General features: G+C 48.3%; 1 protein-coding gene across 1 annotated transcript in view; it reads right to left on the minus strand.

Moving 5' to 3' along the window:
* Nucleotides 1–19,297, minus strand: part of RAB20 (RAB20, member RAS oncogene family) — a 38,596-nt gene extending 19,299 nt beyond the window's left edge. The window contains exon 1 of the mRNA XM_024348343.3: nucleotides 18,885–19,297. Within this exon, the coding sequence (XP_024204111.1) occupies nucleotides 18,885–19,056 (172 nt within the window). The 5' untranslated portion in view covers nucleotides 19,057–19,297. The remainder of the gene's footprint in view (nucleotides 1–18,884) is intronic.
* Nucleotides 19,298–26,724: the final 7,427 nt, after the last annotated feature.

The raw sequence follows: 26,724 nt of genomic DNA on the forward strand, positions 1-26,724 counted from the left end.
AAACTCCCCAATTCCCTCTCCCCACCCACCTGCCAGCCCCTTGTAACCACGATTCCACTCTGCTTCCGTGAGTTCAACTTGTTCAGATGCCAGGCATCAGTGAGACTATGTGGTATTTGTCTTTCGGTATCTGGCTTATTTCACTTACCATGATGTCCTCCGGGTTCACAAACAACAGGATTTCTCCCTTTTCCAAGCTTGGATAATACTCCACGGTGTATATTTACCACATTTTCTTGATCCGTGCACATCAACGGAAGCTTAGGTTGATTCTGTATCCTGGCTACTGTGAACACGGGAGTGCAGACATCTCTGAGAAATACTGATTTCCTTTCTTCTAGACAGATACCCGGCAGTGGGACTGCTGGGTCATTTGTTCTAGTTTTAATCTTTTGAGGAACCATCATGTCTTCCACCGCGGCCATACCCATTCACATTCCCACCAGCAATGTGCGGGGTTCTCTTGTCTCCACATCCTCACCAGCACTTACCCTTTGTCTTTCTGATGACAGCCATTCTAACAGGTGCGACCTGACAGCTCACTGTACTGCTAACCTGGCTGTCTCTGCAATTAGTCATATTGAACATTTTTTCATATACCTGTTGGCCATTTGTATGTCTTCTTTTGAGAAATGTCTATTCAGTTCAGGACCTTTGCTCATTTTATTTTTTTTTATTTTTATTTTAGAGACAAAGTCTCACTCTGTCACCCAGGCTAGAGTGCGGTGGTGTGATCTTGGCTCACTGTAACCTCAAACTCAAGCGATCCTCCTGCCTCAGCCTCCCACGTAGGTGGGACTACAGATGTGCACCACCTCCCCTGGCTAATTTTTCTTATTTTTTTGTAGAGACAGGGTCTCACTATGTTGCCCAGCCTGTTCTTGAACTTCTGGCCTCAAGTGATCCTCTGACACCTCGGCCTCCCAAAGTGCTGGGATTATAGGTGAAAGCCACGGCACCTGGCCCTTTGCTCATTGTTTAATCTGGTTGTTTTCTTGTTACTCAGTTGTTTGAGTTCCTTATATATTTTGGATATTAATCCCTTATCAGCTGTATGCTTTCCAAATATCTCCTCCCATTCTGGATGTTCTCTCTTTATTCTGTTGGTTGTTTCTTCTGTTCTGCAGAAGCTTTTTGGTTTGATGCAATCCCATTTGTCTATTTTTGCTTTTGTTCTCTGTGCTTTCTGGAGTCACATTAAAAAGAATCATTAGCCAGACCAATACTGCAAAGCTTTTTTCTTATGTTTTCTTCTAATAGTTTTATAGTTTCAGGTCTTATGCTTGACTCTTTAATCAAATGTGGGTTGATTTTTTTTTTTTTTTTTTTGAGATGGAGTCTCACTCTGTCACCCAGGCTGGAGTGCAGTGGTGCGATCTCGGCTCACTGCAACCTCTGCCTCCCAGGTTCAACTGATTCTCCTGCCTTGGCCTCCTGAGTAGCAGGATTACAGGCACCTGCCACCACACCCGGCCAATTTTTGTATTTTTAGTAGAGATGCGGTTTCACCTTGTTGGCCAGGCTGGTCTCAAACTCCTCCCGACCTTAAGTGATCCACCCGCCTCAGCCTCCCAAAATGCTGGGATTACAGGCACCCAACCTGATTTTTGTATATGGTGTGACACAAGGGTCTGGCTTCATTATGCATATGGATATCCAGTTTCCCTGGTACCATTTATTGAAGAGGCTGTCCTTTCCCCAAAGGTTCTTGGCATCTTTGTCAAAGATCAACTAACAGTAAACGTGTGGATTTGTTTCTGGGCACTCTACCCTGTTCCATTGGTCAATGTGTCTGTTTTCATGCTGAGGTCATGCTGTTTTGATTACTATAGCTTTGTAGCATATTTTGAAGTCAGGCAGTGTGATGCTTCCAGCTTTATTATTGCTCAAAATTGAGCAAGAATTTTGCTGGCTATTTTGGGTCTTTTGTGGTTCCACATAAATTTTAGAATTTTTTTCTATTTCTGTAAAAAATGCCATTGGAATTATGATAGTGATTGCATTGAGTCTATGAGTGGGATCTTAAAGCAATTCTACCTTGACACATGTTAAAAAATAATTTTCCAAAAAGGGCAAAATCATGACTCTAATACAGATGTAAAAATAAAGACACATTAAACTCATGCAATGAAGGAGCCAGACCTAGGTCATAACCAACTCAAAGAAGTCAAGGCACAGAGACGTGTGGCATAGACAGACAGGAATACTGGAGCCTGTGGAGGGTGACATCTAGGAAGACACATGGAGAACCAGAGAGGAGTGCCACAGTGAGTGTGGAAACACAGGCAAAGCGCCTCACCGAGGGAAAGTGACGCACCACACACCCTCAAATCTCAAGTAGGTCTCTGATATGGTTTGGCCGTGTCTCCATTCAAATCTCAACTTGAATTGTATCTCCCAGAATTCCATGTTGTGGGAGGGACCCACAGGGAGGCAACTGAATCATGGGGGCATAGTCTTTCCCGTGCTACTCTTGTGGTAGTAAATAACTCTCACGAGATCTGATGGTTTTATCAGGGGTTTCTGCCTTTTGCCTCTTCCTCATTTTCTCTTGCCGCCACCATGTAAGAAGTGCCTTTTGCCTCCCACCATGATTCTGAGGCCTCCCCAGCCATGTGGAACTGTAAGTCCAATTAAACCTCTTTTTCTTCCCAGTCTCGGTTATGTCTTTATTAGCAGCATGAACACGGATTAACACAGTCTCCATTAAAAAATACCTGAGAGTGTAACTGGGTTGTTTGTAACACAAGGGATAAATGCTTGAGGGATGGATACCCCATTTTCCACGATGCAATTATTATGCATTGCATGCCTATGTCAACACATTTCATGTACCCCATAAATATATACGCCTACTATGTACTCACAAAAATTTAAAAAGTATTAAATAAGTGTATTATGTCTCCCAAAATAGTGCCCATCCTAGCACCCCCTTCTCTTCCTCACAGCAAGTGTTAGAAATCGTATTGTGAATGCTCTTTGTCTGTGGTCGGTCTCCCCAACTGGGCTGCGTATTCTGTCTACTGCCACTTGCCCACGCTTAGCAGAGCGTCTGATTTATAGGCAGTCCTCCAAAAAGTGCTGAATAAATGAGCAAGTTCACACTCACTGAGTGTTCACTCTACACACATCAGGATATTAAAACTAGAAGGAGCTTGGAGATCCTTGTGCTGAGGTGGTGACTGAGGTGGACACATGGGCCCCCAGAGCTTGGGCAAGTCTAGAGAAGTGCATCAGTGCCACCTCGGGAAGATGATAAAATTCCTGCACTCCCCCTCAAAAAGAAGGAAATACAAAGCAACATATAAAAAGGGCACAATAGGAGTCTGTAAAGTATGCCCTGTAATGTTAAGGACCTCTTTACAGTCCTTCGTTCTCCATTATTAAGCAATTAATGACTAGAGCCTTGCTGTGGGGGAAAATGCTGCATTTACTTCTGAGCTCTACATTCCTGTTTCATGATCTGACTCCACAGAAACACCGTGGATCCTGTAGTCTTCACCCAGAAGCCAGGACCAAGCATACAGCAAAGCAGATGAAAAGTCAATGTCTAACCAGAGCCATTCCAATCCATAATTCTGAAAGTGATTCCTTCACATAGCAGAGAAACCCCATGAGATAGGCACCAAAAAAAAAAGCCTCAGCCATTTAATCCTTATCACCCTTTACAAAAGCTAAGGGAACCTATGATGTGCCAGGAGAAAGAAGATGACATTGCATTACTGAGAGTCGAGAACCATGCTGGGCTCCCTGCACATCTGTCATCTTATTTAAGCTTCATAACTGTCCCTGGAAATAAGGTTTATTACTACAGTTTTAAGAAGACATCACTGAGGCTCAGAGACAGGATCATATCTTCATTTTGTTTTCTCAAAGTGTTCCAATTGATTCATCTAAAAAGAAAACCTGCTGATCCCAAATACAGCTGTGAGGGAAAGGTACAACCCTAAATTCACCTATTTGGGCAACATAAGTCATTTCAAGTTATGCCATGAGATGGTAGCGTCCCGAAAGGCAGTTCCAACCCACAAGGAAGCACAGTCACACATGAGTCTTCCATTTCTAAGTAGAAATGCCTCATTTTTTATTGATGCACTCAGCGGCTCTGCAGGCCACCCTTGGTCTGTGTGACAGGGCCACTAAGCGTGTGTCATGGCATGGTGCTGGGTGACACCCAGGCTCACAAATCTTAACTGACCTGGAGCGTTTGTGAACAGTACAAGCTGAACTTCTGTTTTTTTTTTTTTGTTTTTTGGGTTTTTTGTTTGTTTGTTTTTGAGACAGGGTCTCACTCTGTTGCCCAGGCTGGAGTGCAGTGGTGCAGTCACAGCTCACTGCAGCTTCAAACTCCCAGACTCAAGTGATCCTCCCACCTCAGCCTCCCCAGTAGCTGAACCTACAGGTGTGCACCACCATGCCTGGCAATTTTTTTTCAATTCTTAGTAGAGACAGGGTCTCGCTATGTTGCCTTGGCTGGTATCTCTCTTCTGACCTCAAGGATCCTCCCGTCTGAGTCTCCCGAAGTGCTGGGATTACAGGCGTGAGTCACCACGCCTGGCCAGGCTGAACTTTTGTACCACAAACAATAGAAAGTGTTCCTCCTTCTCAAGGACTCATATGTCAGAAGCCTGGAATGCCGCCAGTCAAGGCCAGGAAGCTGACTGTTGCGCCAAATCACAGCGGTCTACACGGCGCCTCCTCTAACCAGACTGTCCTGAACTAGAGCAGCCAAGGTCAGGGAAGGGAATGAACCCCTGCCCCAAACACACTCAATTAGCTGGCTCTGCATAGATGAGAAAGCGCATCTCAGACACGAGGCGCAACACGCTTCCTATGTGAATGAAGTGCGCTTAATTCCCCACCGGGAAAGCGTTGACAGGAATCTTAACACATTGATCTCGTTAGTGATGAGACAGGCCACAGGTTGAAACTGTTTTTCATTTACTATCGTTGGGTGCAGCAGGACTTTTCTAGTTCACAGGCACCCCAGGCACGAAATAGAACGTAGCCCGGTGTACATTTATTACCTTGTGTGAGTGAATGCATATTTGGAGCAATTCCTTTCCAGTTCCACTCTCACTTTAGGACCCAAAGTCACTTCTACGAAGGACACCGCAGGCTGGTGAGATTAAGTGCATAAACCCTCGGACAGGTCTGCCCAGATCAGATCCCCACTCCACCACTCCTGGAGAATAACCTTGCTACCTGCTACGGTGCCAGAGAGGATTAAAGGAGCTAAAATGGGGAAGCGTTTTGCATAGCCTCTGGCACATGTTAAGTGCTGTGGAAGCATCGGCTATAATTTAAGGCCAAAGCTATAATATAAGGCCAAAGTCTGTAGACTGGAACCTCAGTCTTGGGAAGCCTGCATGACCCCACAAGCTAATGCTAATCAGCCTACACAACAGTATTGCAAATAGGCCGTCCCATTTATTCTTTGTATCTAAACACTTACTTCAAAATATAGGTAAGCATTTCAGATATAACCTGGAGCAAAAAGTTTCCCATAGCAGGTATTCTATAACGTGAAGCTACCACCAGAGCAACCCCTTATGCCGTCAAGGCTCTTAGTAATAAAATTGAGAACTTCCAAAATACAAACAGGAAACCTGGTCAACAGACTACAAAAATAAAAGACACTGTTATCCTCAAGGCAACTTCAGTTAGAATGCTACATCTTTTTGATCCAACTATTTTTCTTTTAATTTTAAATAACGCAAGGCAGAATGATAGATTAGAAAACACCATAATTCGGCCGGGCACGGTGGCTCACGCCTGTCATTCCAGCACTTTGGGAGGCCCAGGTGGGCAGATCACTTGAGGTCATGAGTTCGAGACCAGCCTGGCCAACATGGTGAAACCCCAATTCTACAAAAAATACAAAAATTAGCCAGGTGTGGTGGTGTGCACCTGTAGTCCCAGCTTCTCGGGAGGCTGAGGCAGGAGAATTGCTTGAAGCTGGGAGGTGGAGGTTGCAGTGAGCCGAGATCACACCACTGTACTCCAGCCTGGGCAACAGAATGAAACTCTGTCTCAAAAACAAAAATAAAAACAAAAAAAAACTCTTGTCATTCTGGAAATGTCCACAATTCAGTCTCACCTGCCTCCATCCTCATGAAGGCACCAGGGGAGCGCGGTGGGCTCACCTGATTTCTTGGTTAGGTCTGTTCTGTTCCTGTTTTATGGGGGGTCTGTCGGTGTGCACTGCCCCATTGTGAGGGGTCCAGGCTCCATCGTAGCCTCTTAACCAGCTCAGTGCCAGGAAGGGTGGACTTTGACAAAAACCCACCTCAAATCTGCACTCCCCAACCTGGAGTGCAACCTGTGGCAAGCTCCCTAGGCTCTCTGGGCCTCAGCTTCCTCATCTGCACCGAGAGGTGAGGATAACACCAAGCACACAAAGTGGATGCCGGAACAATGGACAATGCCAGAAGGCACTGAGTGTGATGTCTGGCACCCAGAAGCATGATAAATGCCTGCTGCTCTCACAGCCCAGGGCTCCAGCAAGGTAAGGGCTGGGTCCCTACAGAACCCAGAGGCCTGAACATGTGTGTGATGATTCAAAACTTCCCAGGCCAGTTTTTCATAGGACACTACCCTGACTTCCTTGCAGAACCCTAGCAGTAGGTAGCTGAGCTATTTCAGAGGCTTAAGACCAGTGTGAGGAGAGCGGTTAGGCCAGAGGGAGGAAAGACATCCGTTGCCATCAACATCTTGTGAGTCCACAAAACAAATCAGCAAATATTTACGAAATGCTTTGCTTGGAGCTACAAGCTTAGCTTGGTCTGTGTTAGAATATAAGCTACTAAAAGTTAAGTGTGTTGATTTGTATCAGCTTGGGTTAAGCAGGAAGGAATATTTCAGACAAAAGCTGAATTCTTGAATGCAGATTCATTTTGCCTGTGCCCTTTGGCATTTCCGAATTTCTAGCTTCTTCAGCCCTGAATCTGGAATCCAGGGAACTCACCACTGTGTCTTTTCATCCACGGTTCCTAGCTCATGATTCTTACAGCCATTGTTACAGTCTTTTGTTATAATGTTGGGTGCCTTAGGCCTCCGGAACAAAATCTTTCTCTCTGACCTTCTCCTGTCCTCCTTTCACCTGGCCCAGGCCGGACTCTAATCTGATTGTGGGTCATTAGACCCTCCTTCCAGAGAGGGTCCTGCCCCATACCCTAGAGGAAGGAATGCTGCAGAGAGGCCTGGGGAATCTGAACAGACAGGCCTTGCTGGGCTTAGACTGCACCCTTTTATCCAATCACACTTTTAAAAAAATTTTTTTTTTTTAATTGAGATGGAGTCTTGCTCTGTTGCCCGGGCTGGAGTGCAGTGGCACAATCTCAGCTCACTGCAACCTCTGCCTCCTGGGTTCGAACAACCCTCTTGCCTTAGCTTCCTGAGTAGCTGGGACTACAGGCACGCGCCAGCACGCGCAGCTAATTTTTGTATTTTTAGTAGAGACAGAGTCTCGCCATGTTGGCCGGGCTGGTCTCGAACTTCTGCCCTCAAGTGATCTACCCTCCTCGGCCTCCCACACTGCTGGGATGACAGGCCTGAGCCACCACACCCGGCCTTTCCAATCACATTTTGACATGATGCCCATGCCTCAACCACAGACAACCAATGAAGTCTCCATAAGAAGCCCAGAAAACAGGGTTCAGGGAGCTCCCGGAAAGCCGAGCACATGGAGGCCAACAGGAAGGTGAAGAAGAACTCACCCCCATGCCACAAGGGCACCCCAACTCCATGGACCCCAACTCTGTGGCACCCCAACTCCGTGGCACCCCAACTCTGTGGCACCCCTTCCAGACCTTGCTCCATGTGTCTCTTCATGTGGTTGTTCATTTGTATCCTTTGCAATATCCTGTCTAATAACTAGTAAACAAACATAAGCAACCGTTTCCCAGCAAATTAATTGAACCCAAAGAGGGGGTCGTGGGAACCCCCACCTGAAGCCGGTGGATCAGAAATTCCAGATGCCTGGAATTGCAACTAGGGGGAAGGAAGGGGTGGTCTTGTGAGACTGAGCCCTCACCCTGTGGTATGAGACGCTACCTCCGGGTAGATAGTGTCAGAATTAAACTGGAGGACACCCAGCTGGTATCCACTGCTCGCTGTGTGGGAAAAACCCTACACCTTTGCTTACAGGAGTTTCCTGTGTCATTGATGGCTGTGGTGCTGTGAGAGCAGAGGAAAAACTCGGGTTTAGAGTTTTTTCCTGAAACACATTCCCGAGGTATCTAGTGGATCTGCCTTCTCCTTGCCACCTTCCAGAGTCTTATGTTTGCTTTTAAGATAAAATCCAAGGTTTTGGGCTGTAGAGGGAAGAGTAGGGGAAAATACATCTTTTCCAACTTCCCAGAAACACAGTCCTGGTATGTTAGTCTTTTTAATAGATTTGCAATGATATTGAACTCAAAAGAAATCAAGAGCTACTAAAGAAGTTTTTTAGGATACCATATAATTAATGCCCCAGACCCACAGTTCCCTACCACGCACACAATGGCCTATTGTATCACAGCACTCAGGACAATGATATGTCCACACTAATTTTATCATTCAGGGTCAATACATCGCTAAGAAAATGAAACTGCTAATGTCAGTATGTGAATTTTTCCCACTGCTTTCAAAAGTTTCCTTCAGCAAAAACTTAGTTTCAAAAATATCACAGAGCAAAACGTTACATTCTAGGGAAAACTCCAAGTGAGTAAAACCCAAGGAGTTTATAAATCCAAGGAAAGAAAAAGAGATCAGAAAAACAGACAACCAGCAGTATGTACTATGGGGTGCAAGGTCACTTTGTAGCAGTTTGGTGCAAGGAGGAATTCTTCCCTCTGCTACAAAGACCAAGAAATGCTTCACTGAAAGATGGGATAAAATTCAAGCTGGGCATTGCCAGAGACGCTGTAAGCACCTGTGAGAACAGAGCAAAGACAGGGCACACAGGACGAACTGCAAATCGTACATCAGGGCTCAGGTGCCAGCAGGCAGATATGAGGAGCGATAAGCTGGGGAGTGCTGGAGGGGCTCTGAGCAGGGAAGGTGACCAGATCCAGGTGGCCTGGCAGAAAGACCCCTCAGTGAGGTGCAGAAGAGACAGCACCAGGGAAGCCAGGGTTGAAACGAAGCTGGAACCTGCCTGGGCCAGCGTTCGCGGCCAGCTGGACCATGGAACTCTGTCGTCGCAGTGATGAATCCATTATCCTAAGAATCAACAGCTGTTTAGGCGTGTGTGTTTGTACATGTGTGTATGTTTGTACAAAATTTATTTTTCTTGGAGAGGGATGTTATATGAAGTCTCAATACAGAAAGAAGGGCAATTTGATCTGGCATCATAAATTTTCAGCCAGGCATGGTAGCTCATGCCTGTAATCTCAGCACTTGAAGAGAACAAGCAGGGACGATATCTTGAGCCCAGGAGTTCAAGACCAGCCTGGGCAACATACTGAGACCCCTGTCTCTACAAAAAAAAAAAACAAAAACAAAAATTAGCCGGGTGTGGTGGTGCTGTAGTCCCAGCTGAGAGGTGGGGGGACTGCTTGAGCCCACGAGGTCAAAGCTGCAGTAAGCCAAGATCACAGCATTGCATTCCAGTCTGGGTGACAGAAGATGACCCTGTCTCAAAAAATAAATAAATAAATAAGACGGGCGCGGTAGCTCACGCCTGTAATCCCAACACTTTGGGAGGCCACGGTGGGTGGATTGCTTGAGGTCAGGAGTTCAAGACTAGCCTGACCAACATGGTGAAACCCTGTCTCTACTAAAAATACAAAAATTAGCCGGGCATGGTGGTGGGCACCCATAATCCCAGCTACTCGGGAAGCTGAGGCAGGAGAATCACTTGAACCCAGGAGGCAGAGGTTGCAGTGAGCCGAGATCGTGCCAGTGCACTCCAGCCTGGGCGACAGAGTGAGACTCCGTCTCAAAAAAAAAAAAAAATTTAAAAATAAATAAATAGGGCCAGGCGCGGTGGCTCACGCCTGTAATCCCAGCACTTTGGGAGGCTGAGGCGGGTGGATCACAAGGTCAGGAGATCGAGACCATCCTGGCTAATATTGTGAAACCCCATCTCTACTAAAAATACAAAAAATTAGCTGGGTGCGGTGGCGGGCGCCTGTAGTCCCAGCTACTCAGGAGGCTGAGGCAGGAGAATGGCATGAACCCAGGAGGCAGAGCTTGCAGTGAGCCAAGACCATGCCACTGCACTCCAGCCTGAGGGACAGAGCGAGACTCCATCTCAAATAAATAAATAAATGAATAAATAAATAAATAAAAGTTTCTATTTCTCCAGAGAGCTTAAAGATAACAAAGCATGAAATTGTCTCCCAAAGGCATTCAGTGTGACTCAGGTGCTCGTTAACAAACACAGTTGACCTTAATTAAGTTTCTCCTGAACCACAGTGCACTAAAGAGCCTGCAAGGTCCCCTGGCACCCCGGGATTCCCAGGCGCCACTCCAGGAGGCTGTGGGCCGAGCCTCCCAGCGCACACTGCTCGCAAGCGGCCACTGTGCTCTGCAATCTCCGAGTATAATGTCGCTTTGTCCACTCCTGCTGAGGCCAGGACAATCAATTAATTCTCTTTCCCCCATCTTAATACCCACATTCATATTCAGGCCACTGTTGCTGGTCAATAAAGCAGAGGGACTCTACAAATGAGGCCTTGCACCCAGAAGGCACCTGTTCAAAGTCCTCAGTAGAGGTGACCATGTGGACCCACATGTGCCTGGGGTTTTGCAGGTTGACCTTCCAGATACAAACCTTAACTGGCATTTCTTCCAAGATCTTTTGTTCAGTAGGAGCTGGTGTTCATCTTAAATCCACCCTCACTCCACTCTAGCTCAGTACACACACACAGTAGAAACTTGAGAGCTGCTTGTTGAGTTGAACTGAATCTTGGGGTCCTACAACTGCTGAATGTTAAACCTTTTTAGAAGCGTCTGTACCTATGGGAACAGTCTTTTAGAGAAGCATTGTCTCCTTTACACAACCCAACCAGGGATCAGCAAATGTTTTCCGCAAAGGGCCAGATAGTAAATATGTTTGGCTTTCGGTGCTGTCTGGTCTCTGTTGCAATGACTCAACTCTGCCATTACAAGGTGAAAGCAGCCATAGACAATGCATTTAAGTGCATGAATGTGCATGTGGCTGTGCCAATAAAACTTTATTTACAACAACCAGCAGCAGGCCTGCGTCAGCCCCCAGATCTGTAGAAAGACCATGTGATTGACCAAATGGTCTCCAGTCACACAAACACTAATTGTCAGGCTGAGGGTCACCATATTAAGGCCTCAAAAACCACTCAGAAGCCTCTCCTGACTGAGGCTAAAATAGAAACTAATGTAATAGGAAAGCCAGCTAAAATCTGACTCCTGGCTGGGCGCAGTGGCTCATGCCTGTAATGCCAGCACTTTGGGAGGCCAAGGTAGGAAGATCACTTTAGCCCAGGAGTTCAAGGCCAGCTTGGGCAATGTAGCAAGACCCCATCTCTACAAAAACAAAAATTGTTTTTTTAAATAAGGGTGCACACCTGTGGTCCCAGCTACTCAGGAGGCTGAGGTGGGAGGATTGCTTGAGCCTGGGAGTTTGAAGTTACAGTGAGCTGTGGTTACCCCACTGCACTCCAGCCTGGACAACAGACAAAGACCTTGTCTCAAAAAAAATTAAATAATTATATAAATAAATAAAATCCCCCTGGCTCCACGTGTTTTGCAGGCTGTGCATTCACTTTTGCACCAATCTCTCAAGGCTTTTAAAAAATGTGCAGTCCTCACACGAGTCAAAAGTGCCAACTCTCAGCCACCCATGGGGTCCCTGCCAAAGAGAGCTGCTCTCCAGGCCCACACACAGCATCATCACAATTCCAACCTGAAGCAGCAACACATATGACACAGCCTCCACCCCATTCCGTTAGGAGCAGCTGTCATGCGGCTGGGAGCTGAGGTTTGTGTGTGGACTGGAAGGAGAGAGGTGGGGGCTCGCGGTCCTCAGAGCTGAACTCTCCCTCTCATTCGGCACCTTCACCCACAAGCCACCTTTGTCCTTCACAAAAGCCACCTGGGCTCTGCCTCAGACAGACAGCAGTTCACAGCATGCAGGTCAATCTCTTAGCTAACTTTATGGGAACGAGCACTTACACTCTCCCTCCTCCAGGCCCAAGATTTCATAACCAGAAACTCCAGCATCCTCTCCTGGGCTGCACTGCAGTTGTTCAAGTAAAGAGAAAGCTCTTAAACCAATTGCTCAGAATCTTGCCTGGGGCTTAGGAAAGAGCCTGCATGAGCGAAGCAGCATCTTCATTTGCTGCAGAGCCCAGCCTGGGTTCACAGCACCTCTGAGGCCAGAGACGGCCTGGAGAACCTGAGATCCTAAACCCATCACGAGCCTTTCCTTGAAAAATCCTTGCATTTCGGCTTGGGAGGGAGGGACCCGATCCACTGAGAAACCCGTACTCTAGGTCCTGAGCCAAGCAGCATCCAGACCTTGGGTTCCCAAGGGCAGGAAGACCAAGCTGTGAAGCTGAGCGGCCCTGGCACCGTGTCAGGGAGCGACTGTGGGAGCCGCCTCCCCTCTGTAAGATGCTGCTTCCCAGTCTGTAGGACGGCAACGTTGACGCCTCCCAGGAGGAGCCTTGTGAAAAGGATGTAGCCCGGGAGTATGGAGCCTGCACAGAGCCTGGCACGTGGCAGGGACCCACATACAGTGGCAATTACTGTAAGTGTTGGAAGCACGAGTTTCGGAGGCAGCCCGTCCTGTTACACACAGGCCACACCTGCTCTCCCACCACAAACCTCCAACTACTCTAACGCGCCGGAGTGGAACTCAAATGAGGCTTGAATTCCTCTTCCACGTGACAACCTTCCAACACTCAAAAACTTCCTGGGACTGGGGCTCCAGTCCTCTCCATTCCACACCACAGAGTCCCCCATTTTCTCAGTCCTGCCTTTTGTCACACAGATTCCAGGGCCATTGCACCCTGATCCCTTCTCAGGTGGCTCAGCCATCAGCATCCTCTAAAGAGGCCAGAGGCTGGGCCCATCTCTCTTCCACATCTTTGCCGTCCACCCGTCCTTGGGTTCTGGCACCAAGAACACTGGGGTCTGCAAGGCTCATGCCAAAGCTCAGACTTCTAGTTGAGACAGACAGAGGAACTGTTTCCTCGCAGCTTGGGCAGAGGACGCCAGGGAAGTGCAAACGTGAATCAGCCTGTGCCTTCTGCGGGTGAAACCAGTCATCAGCCGGCCCCCTGCTCGACTCCAAACAGCAAAGGAAGAAATTCAATATGGCTAGGTCTCCCAGATTGCTGAGCCCTTGGGTGGCAGATGGCGACTTTTATTCTCACTCTTTACCACGGCCACCGCGAGTGTCCCCAGCCTTCCCTCCTCTCGCCGTGGCCTCCCCATTTATTAGAGACTTGTTTGCTAGGGGCCCAGCTGAGCCTCCCTCCTCCCTTTGTAACATGCCTGCTGGTGTAACCTCAGTGACAGGCACCCAAGGCCAGGACACAATGTTTGTTTAGCAAAATTCACATGGTACTTCCTCATTCTGGCCACTGTTCTGAGAACTTTGCCAGTGTTAACTGGCTGACTCCTAACAAAGCTCAGACAGGTGCCCCTTTCTTCCCTTATCATACAGGAGGAGCCTGATGCAAAAGGAGGTGACACAGCCATAGCCACAGCTGTGGTCGGCAGATGCCCTGATCTCCAGAACCTGTGCCCACATCACATGGGTGAGGGATGCTGAGCCTGCCAGTCAACCACCCTGAAAACAAGGACCAGGATGGATCCCACAAAATCACAGGGGTCCTTTAAACCCTTAGAAGAGGGAAGCAGAGGGGCTGGTTCAGAGGGATGCTGTGTAGGACAGACCTAACCTGACTGCCTTTTCAGAGAGAGGATAAAACCAGGAAATCAGGCAGGCTCCAGAAGCCAGGAAAGTCTAAGAAACAGGTTCCTCCCTTCAGCCTCCAGAAAGGAATGCAATCCTGCAAGCTTTGACTTTAGCCCAGTGAGACTCATTTGGGACTTCTGACCTCCAGACTACTTAAAGACAATATATCTATGGTTTTAATTTTTATTTATTTATTTATTTGAGACAGGGTCTTACTCTGTTGCCCAGGCTGGAGTGCAGTGGTATGATCACAGCTCACTGCAGCCTCAACCTCCCAGGCTCAAGAAATCCTCTTACCTCAGCCTCCCAAGTAGCTGGGACTACAGGTGCGCACCACTACACCTGGCTAACTTCTTTATTCTTAGTAGAAACAGTCTCCCTGTGTTGCCCAGGCTGGTCTTGAACTCCTAGGTTCAGGTGATCCTTTCACTTCAGCCTCCTAAAATGCTGGGATTACAGGCAGGAGCTACCATGCCCAGCAAATTTGTGTTGTTTTAAGTAACGAATTTGTTATAGCAGCAATAGGAAACTGACACAGACTTTGGAACTGGGAGCAGAGAGAGGCTGTCACGAATATGGAAGTGGCTTTAGAACTGGGCAATGGCAGATCTGGGAGGATCTGAGGATCATGAGAGGGCAGCCCGGACTGGCCTAAACAGATGGTTGGCAGGAAGGTGCACATGAACAGCCCTGCTGGTGAGGAATCAGAAGGAAGCGAGAAGCATAGCAGAGAAAACCTGCATCCTCGTAGTGAACACCTCCACCAGAAGGAGCCAATTACAGGTGGAAGCCTGGGGTCGGAATGAGGACTGTGTTATCAGAAGCTAGAGGGAGGATGTGGTGCCAGAGAGCTCAGCTGAGTCGTGCCCCACAGCTGTGAGGGAAGCATCACTGTGTGATGAAGTTGGATATGTAGCTGAGGAGATTTCCAAGCAAAGTGTTGAAGGTGTGGATTTTTCTTGCTGTTTATATTAAGATAAGGAAGAACAGATAGGATGAGGGAAGAATTGTCGAACAAAGAGGAGCAGGACTTGGTGATGTGGGAAGTCCTCAGTCAGGCAGATTGCTGGGAGGCTCACACTAGGAGGCCCACCATCCGGAACGCCTGTGCTGGAGAGGAGGCCCTGGTGTGGCCACATAACCTTCTGCTGGTGCCTCAGAAGGACCCAAAGGCCAGAGGACTCTCAAGAGACCAAGATGTCTCATCTTTGCGGTGGCCACTATTCTGTCTGTCACAGCCTGGCTTCAGGCTCCCACAGACGTGCATCCATTCCACATGCAAAATGCACTCACTCTCTCCAACACCCAGTCCCCAGAGACGCAGCTGGAGCTGGATGCCGGCACAGGGAAGTGGCTCAAGTCTGGGCTCCCCACAGCCTTCCAAGCTGGCTCTTCAAGGGCCAGGTGCTGGGGATGCAAACGTGAGTCAGGTAATGCCCCTGCTCCCCCCGCCTCCCAGCCGCCAGGCCACGGCCTTGAGAAGGGAAAGAAAACAAATGTGGAGAGCATTCTGTCTCCAGGGCTCTGGGGACCAGGTCTGTGCTGGGCACACCAGCCGCTTTCTCATCAGCCTGTTGTATTTTCTTCAGAGCAACGATCAGATGTGAAGCTGTACCATTCACTTCTTGCCTGCCTTTCCCCCTCCTCTGGAATCCAGGGCCTGCGGGGCAGCGGCCAGCCGGCCTGCTCACTGCTGTAGAATGAGGGCCCAAACAGTGCCCGGCACCGGGGAACCTCAGTTTATATTTGCCAGCAACAGGCAACACCACTTTAGGCTGTCCTGAGCAACCGCGCGACACAGAGGAGCACAGCAGTACGTTTTCCAGGGCTCTGCCTCCTCGCTGGGCAACCTCCTTTTGCTTCCTGGATGTACCCACCCATGCACAGCAACCACTCCACATCTGTGTGCCCAATTAGACAAGGGCTGGGAGTGGCAAGTGCCCCCTAAAAGGGCATAATGAGACAAGGTGAGTTGGAGTTGGATGAACCAAGGTCTAAATCCCACTTAACTTCTGCTGTCTTCCCACTTTTTTTTTTTTTTTTTTGAGACAGAGTCTTACTCTTGTCACCCAGGCTGGAGTGCAATGGCGCAATCTTGGCTCACTGCAACCTCCGCCTCCAGGGTTCAAGCGATTCTCCTGCCACAGCCTCCCAAGTAGATAGGATTACAGGCGCCAGCCACCACACCCAGCTAATTTTTGTATTTTTAGTAGACACAGGGGTTCACCACATTAACCAGGCTGGTCTCGAACTCCTGACCTTAGGTGATCTGCCCGCCTCAGCCTCCTAAAGTGCTGGGATTACAGGCATGAGCCACTGCGCAGCCCTGTCTTCCCATCTTTTTCTTTTTTTTTTTTTTTGAGACAGAGTCTCGCTCTGTCACCAGGTTGGAGTGCGGTGGCACGATCTTGGCTCACTGCAACCTCCGCCTCCTGGTTCAAGCGATTCTCCTGCCTCAGCCTCCCGAGTAGCTGGGACTACAGGTGTGCGCCACCACGCCCTGCTAACTTTTGTATGTTTAGTAGAGATGGGGTTTCACCATGTTAGCCAGGATGGTCTTGATCTCTTGACCTCGTGATCCACCCACCTCAGCCTCCCAAAGTGCTGGGATTACAGGTATGAGCCACCACGCCTGGCCCCATCTTTAACATGCAAATAATCACACCTCCCTCTGGAGGACTGTTGTGTCAATGGAATAGGGTAATGTACTTCTGCCCTGCCAACTCTCTTCCCCCTCTTCAGCTCCATCCACTGCCTGCCTTGCAGGCTACAAGCAGCCAGGCATTGGGTGTACACTGACCCCCATGCAATCGTTTTTACTATTAAACATCCTGTCGCCCTCTGCACACCTGCACCCCCACCCCAGCCCACCCTGCCTTGTGTTGCTAAAAGCAACTTTCAAAATGGTTCCTCCTCCGGCTGGTCCTTATCATTCTGCCTCGCTTATGACAATTACAACAAAAACAACTTGAAAAGCAATGTCTGTGGGATGGAGAGAAAGTTTAGGAGCTAAGCAAAAGAAGGAAAAGAACAGGGTCCCCTAAATGTTAAATTCTGAATTTCCAACAATTATAGAAAAGGTATCTGTTCCTACCTCTCTTTTCCCTTCAAGTACCCGGTCAGGCCACAGGCCACCGAGGAGGCAGGCAAGGATGCCCTGTGTCCCTGCCAACTCTGGGCAAGGGCCGCCTGAGTGTGTACACAGGAAGTCAGGAATGTGGAGAAGGGGCCTGGCCACTCTCTGTTCTGAGGAGCTCTAGTAATTCACCCTTAGGATCTTTCGAACAAGCAGCAGCAGCCTCGGATGCCAGGAAATGAGCTGCTGCCCCCCAGGAACGCTTCAAGACATCTGGGGCGTCACATCAGCACAACTGCAAAATCTCTGGTGATCAGGATTCCGGCTGCATCATGTCCTTGGTGCTGAAGAAGCAAGAGGCCAGTGGAAACAAAACTGCTGCTTCATTCCCTCCGATGCAGGGGCCGTTCCAGCACTGCAGGGCAGCTCTTGTTCCAGAAACACGCCGTGTGTTAAGAGTCTGCCTCCAACGGTGGCCACTACAGGGGTTTCGGTTAGGGTCCCCCAATAACACTCCTGCGTTAACCTTGCTACTTGTAAACCAAGGGCAGCAGTAAATCCCAGCCAGCCAGCAAAAGCAGCAGAGGGGCAAAGCTTTGTACAAAACCAAATTGGGTTCAATTTGACTTTGTACAAAAGCAAATTGGGTTCGTGAATTGGGTTATATTTGACTTCTAGAGCGTGCGTTCCATCGTTACCAAATGCTCAGTGTGAGGGAGTCAGCTCAGCAAACCTCATCCTGCAGCCTGAGGCAGAAGACAGAGTTGGAGCAAAGATCAGGGAAATGCACCTCTTTACCTGGGGGACACTGTTTTCACAAGATGATTGCCAATAAATTAGTCACGATGTTAACTGGGATAATAATAAAAAAGCATCAAAGAAGGCAAAAGGGAGGGGGAGAACTGGAAGTACCTCTGTGAGCTTCGTTAATTCAGTTTTAAAGAGAGAATTCATTATCATCTTGTTTATTCAGCATACTGATGCACCCAAGATGGCAATTTAAGAATTCTGGATGGGGCCTTTGGGTATATGACTTTTTAAAATGCTAACATAAAAGAAGTCAGAACTTTCAGAGTTTCAGGCTTCTAAAAACTCACACTCATTGAAAATGTGTCACACTATTTCCAGTTTCTTCATTCACTTACAATAGCTTATTCTTTTGTAAGGAGAAGGAAATATATTCCATTGCAATGCTACAATCATCAGTGTTATTTTCCAAAGTTAAACAGAAAGCCTGAATTGAGATCCTCTAAGTTGTACTTTTGAAAAGTCAATATACTACACAATAAAAATAACTCATTACCTATCTTAAAAATGCTTCCACCGGAAGTCACTCCAAACCCAAACCCATATGACGTATCTGAGCCAAGATCAAGCAGAAGATTAACTGTAAAAGGCAGATATGCTCCGGGCTGAGAGGTCCGGAGGCTCCCGTTCTATTTCCTCTCTCCTGACTAAACCCAACAGGGGGGAACACTCTGTGCCTCATTTTACTTTTTCTTAGAAAGGGGCTAATAACACCAGCTCTGCTCACCCCTCAAGTGAATCTCAAAGGATATCATGTTCCTACGGGTACGTGAAAACTGAAAATACCTAACAAAGCAGCCACAGAGGAGCGTCTCTGGTTCCCAGGGCGGCAGAGCAGGAACGCGGGGCTCGGGAGCAAAGGCAGCTTAGGTACACAAGTGACCAGCGGGTTCTCTGCAACTTGGATTGTCCCTGAGGTCACTGAGTGGCTGAGAGGCAGCGCTCAGCCCAACCAGCAAGGGAGGACGAGTGGGAAACCCCGAGAAGGAGGCATTTGCTGTCCGAGGCCGGGACCCTGTGCGCGGCCGGGTGCCCTGCTGGAAGCCCCGCGCCCCCCGTCCCCGTCCCCGGCGGAGCCCCAGGGCGGTGTGGCTCATGCGGCGCCGGCCTCACCTGCGGTGTCCCAGATGGAGATGTTGTAGGAGCGCCACTGCTTCAGGTAGAAGGCGCCGCCCACCGTGCTGACCGTGTCCGGGAAGCGCCGCTCCATATACCGCTGCAGCAGCGACGTCTTCCCCACGTTCATGTCCCCCAGGAGCACGATCTTGCTGTCGGGCTTCCTCATCTTCCCGTAAGAACCCCCAGCGCCCCCGCGCCCTCTCCCCGAGGCTGGCCGGCTCGTGCGCCCTGGGCGCAGCTGGAGGAGCGGACCCCGGACTCGCCGGGACCCGGATTCTCGTGAACGCTCCGGGACCTTCGCCTCCGGACGCCCGGGAGCTCAAGAGAGGAAGCGCGTGTGCGAGCCAGGGAAGGAGCTGGGCGCAGAGCACGGAGCCCAAGTCGGGGGTCCGGACCGCGGCGGCCTCGCCCCGCCCCCGCCCCCGCCCCCGCCCCCGCCCCCTGGGCCCTTTCACCGCCCCGGCCCCGCCCTATCCTCCTCCGCCCACCGCCCCCGTCCCGCCCCTGCTGGACCTCGCCGTTTCGCAAGAATCCGAGTTCTCCAGCCGAGGCTCGGGACTGCTGCAGGGTGGAAAATGAAAGTTCTGAGAGCACCTTCCGCCCCTCCGCTTCTGCACAGCCGGGGCTGCGGTGCGAGGAGCTTGGCCGCGGGGCCCGAACGAGGCGAAGGGGCCGGGGCCCTTGGGGAACCCCCTTCTCTCTTCCACTCTCCCTTAGGTAAAACCCGTGTTCCTCTCACGCTCGACCCAGCGCCTTTCCAGCTGCGGTCGATTTGCTTCTCCGCGTGTAAGTACAGCCACCCTCAAGGTCATTGAAAAAGTTTGCTTTAAATGAGCGTCTGCGGAACTCGTCCTGAGGCTCTCACTGTTACAGATTAGAGATGGGGGCGCTTTCTAGTGGAGGATTTTGCTTTTGCTCTTCTACTTTTGCAAGAAGCTTTTTGTCCTATTTTGTACCTGAAAAGTGGACAGTCATCTCCATTTATAGCTTGGAATGAAAATTTGACTATGGAAGTTGCAGTCGCTACTTGAGAAATATTTCCTCCTCCTTTTTTTTTTTTTTTTTTTTTTTATTTTTGACACGGAGTTTTGCTGTTGTTGCCCAAGCTGGAGAGCAGTGCGCGATCTCGGCTCACTGCAACCTCCGCCTTCCGGTTTCAAGCGATTCTCCTGCCTCAGCCTCCCGAGTAGGCGGGATTACAGGTATGTGCCACCATGCCCGGCTAATTTTTGTATTTTTAGTAGACACGGGGTTTCACCATGTTGGCCAGGCTGGTCTCGAACTCCTGACCTCGTGATCCACGCGCTTCGGCCTCCCAAGTCCTCCTTCCGTTTTAAAGAGTAAACCTTGAAATGCTTTTAAAATATGCAGCGTGTAGAATTTGGTTAGTTGGTTGGTTGGGGTTTTTTTTAGAGAAAATGAGAGGTAGAATGGACTCTAAGTTAAACCCTGGGGGACAGTGTCACTCTGGCCGCTGGCCTGGCTGGGAAAGGCGATGAGACCCTGAGCAGGTTAAAACCCGTGTCCTGAAGGTGTCCTGTAAAGGGAGATAGGCCCGTTGCCTCCTTCGTAGGTGCCCTGAGACTCCGACAAGGCAGGAATGCCAAGGCATTTCGTACCTGCTCAGCCCTGGCATGTCAGGTTGCTGAGACCGAGCAGTGTGGGGCTGAGGTGGAAGCGGACCTTCTGGGGGCGTGGAAAGCGCTCCAGGAGACCCCGGCTCCTTCTCAGCCAGCACTGCCTCATCCTCAGAACAAATTTAAGTCAATTCAGCATTTATTCAATGCCTGTTGCATGCAAGTGACAACCTAAATAACAGAGAGGATCTCTAAAAGAGAAAGATATTTATTTTGCAATAGAGCATTGCAGTAGAAATATGCATGCCATAGTAAACTTGTGCATATTCAGAGAGGCAAAGAAAGCAAAGGCTTTAAAAAAAATGAGGCGGATTGCACAATTGTTTGAAAATAATTATCTGTGGCTACAAAGATCCATAACGAAGGCGATGCCACTTCAAAGTAGGACAGCCAGTGGCTGGGCCATGTCCTTGCAGGACTAGTTTTTTGTGGGAGATTGCAGTGGCCTTTGTGCAAGGTTGCGGTTTTTCCAGAGAGTCCTTTTTGTTATCAGGCATGCACGCACAAGAACCCTCTCTTCATGGCCTTCCCCGGCTCTATTTGTCAGGGTTTTCTTAACATTCGCGGCTCCATTTCGATTCTGACAATTTTCACACAAGCTGCAGTGCCTGGCCTGGGACGACACAAACATGAGTCAGGTTTGGTGCCTGTTGGCCAGGCGCAGTGGCACACACCTGTAATCCCACCACTTTGAGAGGCCGAGGCAGATGGATCCTTTGAGCCCAGGAGTTCAAGATTAGCCTGGTAACATAGGGAGACCCCCATCTCTATGAAAATTACAGAAAAAATTTGCCATGCTTGGTGGTGTGCACCTGTAGTCCTAGTCCAAAGTTGCTTTGACTATTCTGGAACCTTTACTCTTCCATATGAATTCTGGAATCAATGTATCTAACCTCAGGAAACACATTAATGACATATATAGTTAAATTTAGGAAGAGTGGATATCTTTATAATATTAAAATGTCCCATTTATGAACATGGTATACCTCTCCATTTATTCAGCGGGTGTTCAAGGTTCACCTAGAATTTTTACACTTCTTTCTACTTTTTTACCATCAGGAAGTTTAATCACTTCCTGGAGCATGCTTTTTGATTCTCCAAATTTTACCCCCTGTCTGCTTCTCTCACCTGAGCTCTTTGTTCATTTCTTCATCCACCTACTAAGCCTTTCTACATGGATGTCTCAATATGGCAATCCACCACATCGTTCATCTGCCCTTCTGTAAATGCAGAGTCATTCATTCTTTCACCTTCTTCATAACCATATCCAATTCATCACCAAGCCCAATGGATTTTCCCTTCTAAATAAATCCCTCTAACATCTTCTCTCTCTTTTCCCACAGACACCCACTTGTCTGGAACCTTCTTACACCTAAATAGTTAGAATCCACTCCTATTTGGTCTCCTTAACTCCAAGCTCCTGCCGTCCCAATCACTGTCAGACTAACCTTTCATAACCACTGCTTTCTCTACCCAGAGACCTGCCATGGCTCCCTACTTTCTATCTCCACAAGTCCAAATCCTGCCCCCCGCCACACACACACACACTTACCACCCTTTTTACAGTAGCTCTCCCACCTCCTTTACCTCCTGTTGCCCTGTGTGTGGCTTATTTACAGGTTTGATGGTGCAGTTTCCTTCTCTAGGGTGTTAGCTCCATGGGGAAGCAGCTTCTGTTGTTCACCACTGTGCCTGGTGAACACCACTGCGCCTAGCACACCATGGGCACTGAAGAAGGCACTGAGTCGCAGAAGAATGAATGAATTCCCCTCCCTGGTGAGGCCAGAAGCAACATCCTGTAAGCATATCATGACGAGCTGTTCTCCACTTCATTGCTCACTGAGTTTGCCCACTTGAAAAGCCCTCCAACCCCTCATCTGTGCGGGTTTGGAATTCTGTGCAGGACTCAGGGATTCCACGAGGTGCAGCCCAGGCACACCCCCTTCTAATCCTCTCCCTCTGAGGAGACCTTTCCTGCTCCTTCATCTGAGTTTCTACCACCCTGCTGGCCTCTTCGATGCAGTTTAGCCCCTGACAATGACTAACGGACTCATTTGACTCTCATCATCTCTAGTAATTTAAAAATTCCCTAGGGTCAGGGAGCAGGTCCTAACCTCATTCAACACCTCACCCAGTGCCTTGTCCCTTTCTCAGCCCATTCTACTACTCAGTAAATGTTTGAAGAAGCCTCATGAGGGCAGGAATCTTTGTGTTTTGTTTCTCTAATGTCTCCCAAGTACCTGGCCTTGGAAGGCAATTGATGCTCAATCAATACACATTTTAATAAATTCGCTAGTGAACTGAAACACCACCTGAAACACTGCTGCTTTTAGAGTTTGTGGAGGGAGGGACTATTCCCTGCACCTACCCCAGTGACTGGCACCTGGAATTCACCGAGCAAGTTGGTTGAAAAAGTTAAAGGAATTTTCCAGCACTTTGAAAACTAAACCAAGAGAATGTCTCCATATCAAATTTCAGCCACTCCTTATAAAAATGTCTTAAAGGCTGTAAATCACCGTATTCACCTGCAGGAAGCAGTGTTGAGGAAGGAGGTAGTACAGGGTTAAGGGTCTATTTAAACCAGCTACTTAGTGCCAAGTTAGACGTTTATTCTGTCTAGTTTAAACCACTGGCTTAACAGGGTACTTAATTTTCCAGTTTCGTCAAAGAAATGTGCTGTGAGGCCAAGAAAATTATGTAGTTCATTTTTTTAAAAGAGATGCAAACTGAGAAATTCTGTGACCATTAACAGTCTCATTAAAGAAATAAGAAAATATGATTGTTTCTCTTAGATTTTGCAAAATGGCTAAGGAGCATTTTTAGACACTTTGTTGTAGAACAGCTCTCTTTTAAGCTACTTTCCTCCTTTCTTAAAAACAAAATATAGGCCGGGTGCGGTGGCTCACACCTGCAATCCCAGCACTTTGGGAGGCTGAGGCAGATGGACCACCTGAGGTCAGGAGTTCGAGACCAGCCTGGCCAACATGGTGAAACCCCATCTCTACTAAAAGTACAAAAATTAGCTGGGCGTGATGGTAGGCGCCTGTAATCCCAGCTACTTGGGAGGCTGAGGCACAAGAATCGCTTGAATCCGGGAGGCAGAGGTTACAGTGAGCCGAGGTCATGCCACTGCACTCCAGCCTGGTGGTCAGAGCGAGACTTTGGCTCAAAAAAAAAAAAAATGTATTATCCATTTATTATGTACTCATTCAGCAGATAGGAGCAAAAGCGCCCATTCTACTCTTAAGTCCCAACCCAGAAATAGAGCAGTGAGGGAAACTGACAGCATCCTGGGCCTCAGCACCTGCTGGGAGAAAGACAGCCAACAAAATACACAGCAACACACAGGATATAGCACCCTTGGTGTTGATTAAACGCTAGATGAAGAAAAGGGAGGAGGAGACGGGAGGAATGCAGGCTGAGGCGGCGGCAGGGGGCTCCATTTTAAACAGGATGTCGACAAAGATAGAATTTCAGCGAGTGCTAGAATGAGGTAAGGACTTACATCAACAATCTGCCCGCACCATTTTTTCTTAGATTTCAGAAACTGTTTTCATTTGATTCAACACTGGTGCCTTCCTTCGGTTCATTTGCTGTTTATCATAAAAATTATCCTAGGTCTTCAAAACTAATTTAATGGAATTGTATAGAAATGGAAATAAAAGTGACTACAAGCTTCAAAAAGGTAGATTTTGGGTATAAAGACAATCTTATATTTTTTTTTCTTTTTCGAGACAAAATCTCACGTCACCCAGGTTAGAGTGCAGTGGCACGATCTAGGCTCACTGCAACTTCTGCCTCCCAGATTCAAGCGATTCTTATGTGTCAGCCTCCTGAGTAGCTGGGACCACGAGCGTGCACCACCACGCCTGGCTAATTTTTGTATTTTTAGTAGAGATGGGGTTTTGCCATGTTGGCCAAGCTGGTCTCAAACTCCTGGCCCCAAGTGATACACCTGTGTTGGCCTCCCAAAGTGCTGGGATTACAGGCGTGAGCCACCATGCCTGGCCAAAGTGGTGAATTTTACATTAGTGTGGTTTTGCAGTGGCTAGGTCTGTGCAAACCTATCCCCAAAGTCCAAGGAAACTGACAGGCTGAATAAAGAGGCTGACATACCCAGTTTCCCAGAAAGAAACATTTAGGGCCAGGCGGGAAGACTCACGCCTGTATCCCAGCACTTTGGGAGGCTGAGGTGGGTGGATCACCTGAAGTCAGGAGTTCGAGACCAGCCTGGCCAACATGGTGAAACCCCATCTCTACTAAAAATACAAAAATTAGCTGGGCCTGGTGGTGCACACCTGTAATCCCAGCTACTCAGGAGGCTGAGGCAGGAGAATCTCTTGAACCTGGGAGGTGGAGGTTGCAGTGAGCCCAGATTGCACCATTGCACTTCAGCCTGGGCAACAAGAGTGAAACTCCATCTCAAAAAAAAAAAAAAAACAAGAAAGAAAAGAAAAGAAACATTTAATAAAGATTGGCAAACAGAAGCCGTGTCTGTGTCTTGGGCACCCTTACCTGCCAGACACAGGCCTTCTGTACTACAGCAAAAGGGTGACTCAGAGGGGATGTGCAAGGGAATTGAAGGACAATAACATCAAGGTTGTTTCAACCTAAGGACAGGATTTACAATGAGGACCTGCTCTTACTCAAGGAACAATAAACTGGAAATCCTAGAGGCCTTCCCAGAACTGGGGTTAGTCAGAAGTGAACCCGGCAGATCGCGTCCCAGGTGGAGCTGCTTTAGCCTCCGTATGTATATTTCACCCCCAAGAAAGGTTAAACCGAACTGACAACAGAGACATTCCTCTCTGCACCTCTATTCAATAATGAGGCACAGCAAACTGTAGAACGCATGACAACCACAGATAAGGAAAGCACTCGCACGGTCCTGACGCCATTGCCCCCTCTGACATTCGTTCATGGAGGTCGCCTGCACATTCCATCTTATTCAAAGGGGTGGTGGAATGGGGTGGGGGGAGAGCATCTGCTATTATCTCCGGTCGAGTGCTAGAGGCTTGAGCCCACATCTGGGGTCTGAGAGAGGATCCTGCACTAGGAACTGGGACTTGATAATGGCCTCGAGGACAGCTTGGAGCGTAGAAAATATTTTTGGGTTCACTGACATTTTAACTATAATTTTATATAAGAACTTAAATCATCAAAATGGGGGATCCAGGACTCTGTCCTCTTTATGGGGCTGCTGGGCAAACTGACTAGCAGAGAGATGATGAGCCATAAACATCCACTCACAAGCGGGAGAAAGTCAACGGAGACCATGTGGAAACCACTTCCCCTGCTTAAAAATCACCAAAGCCGTAATGATGGATAGTGAGACAGCAGTGACCCTCAGTATTTCAATGGGACGTGAATAATGTTTAATTGTATGTTCATATATTGCTTAACAGTTTTAGAAAATCTGTTCTGCAGCACTAGCCTGCTCTGCCCATCCCAAAAGTGAGTGGTGCCTGAAGGAATTCTGAATCCCTCTGTGAGAGGAAGCGCGTCTGTCTTTTCTTTACGACCCCGGCACTGAGCACAGGGCTTGGAATACTATAAGAAATAAACACATCTTTTAAAAATAGTGAAAAACGGAGAGAACATAATCAAATGCCCATGTTATTATTCACGGCACGAGTGTCTTAGAGAATACAGGTGTTTAGGGCTGAAGTGAGTCCCCCTGAGATTCATGCTGAATCTCTAACCCTCAGCACCACAGACTGAGCCTGAGCTTGAAGAGGGGGCCTTGAAAGGGTGATTAAGTTAAAATTAGGTCACTGGAGAGAGTCCTAATCTAATGTGACTGGTGTCTTTATAAGAAGTAATTAGGACACAGACACATGGACCAAGGGGCAGCCATGTGAGGCCTCACGTGGGTGGGAAGGTGAACCCAGCCCGGCCGACACCTTGATCTTGGACTTCCAGCCTCCAGAACAGTGAGAAAACAATTTGTCTGTTGTTGAAGCTGATATAAGAGTTAAGAAGAAATCACTTAGGCAGATAGTAAGGGTGTGAGTGTCCTCAATAAGGCTTTTATTTTTCATGAAAAGCAGCCCCAGATCATTTTCTAACAAAGAGCATCCTGTAAAGTGGAGCTGCAGACATGGACAAGCAGGCTGGGAGCTTGCACGGGTGAATGCCAGCGGGAACTAGGGTCTAGAAACCTTCAAGATGACGGCTACATCTTCCCTTCTCTGCCA

The sequence above is a fragment of the Pan troglodytes genome, chromosome 14 (assembly GCF_028858775.2).
Source record: "Pan troglodytes isolate AG18354 chromosome 14, NHGRI_mPanTro3-v2.0_pri, whole genome shotgun sequence".
Taxonomy (NCBI): Eukaryota; Metazoa; Chordata; class Mammalia; order Primates; family Hominidae; genus Pan; species Pan troglodytes.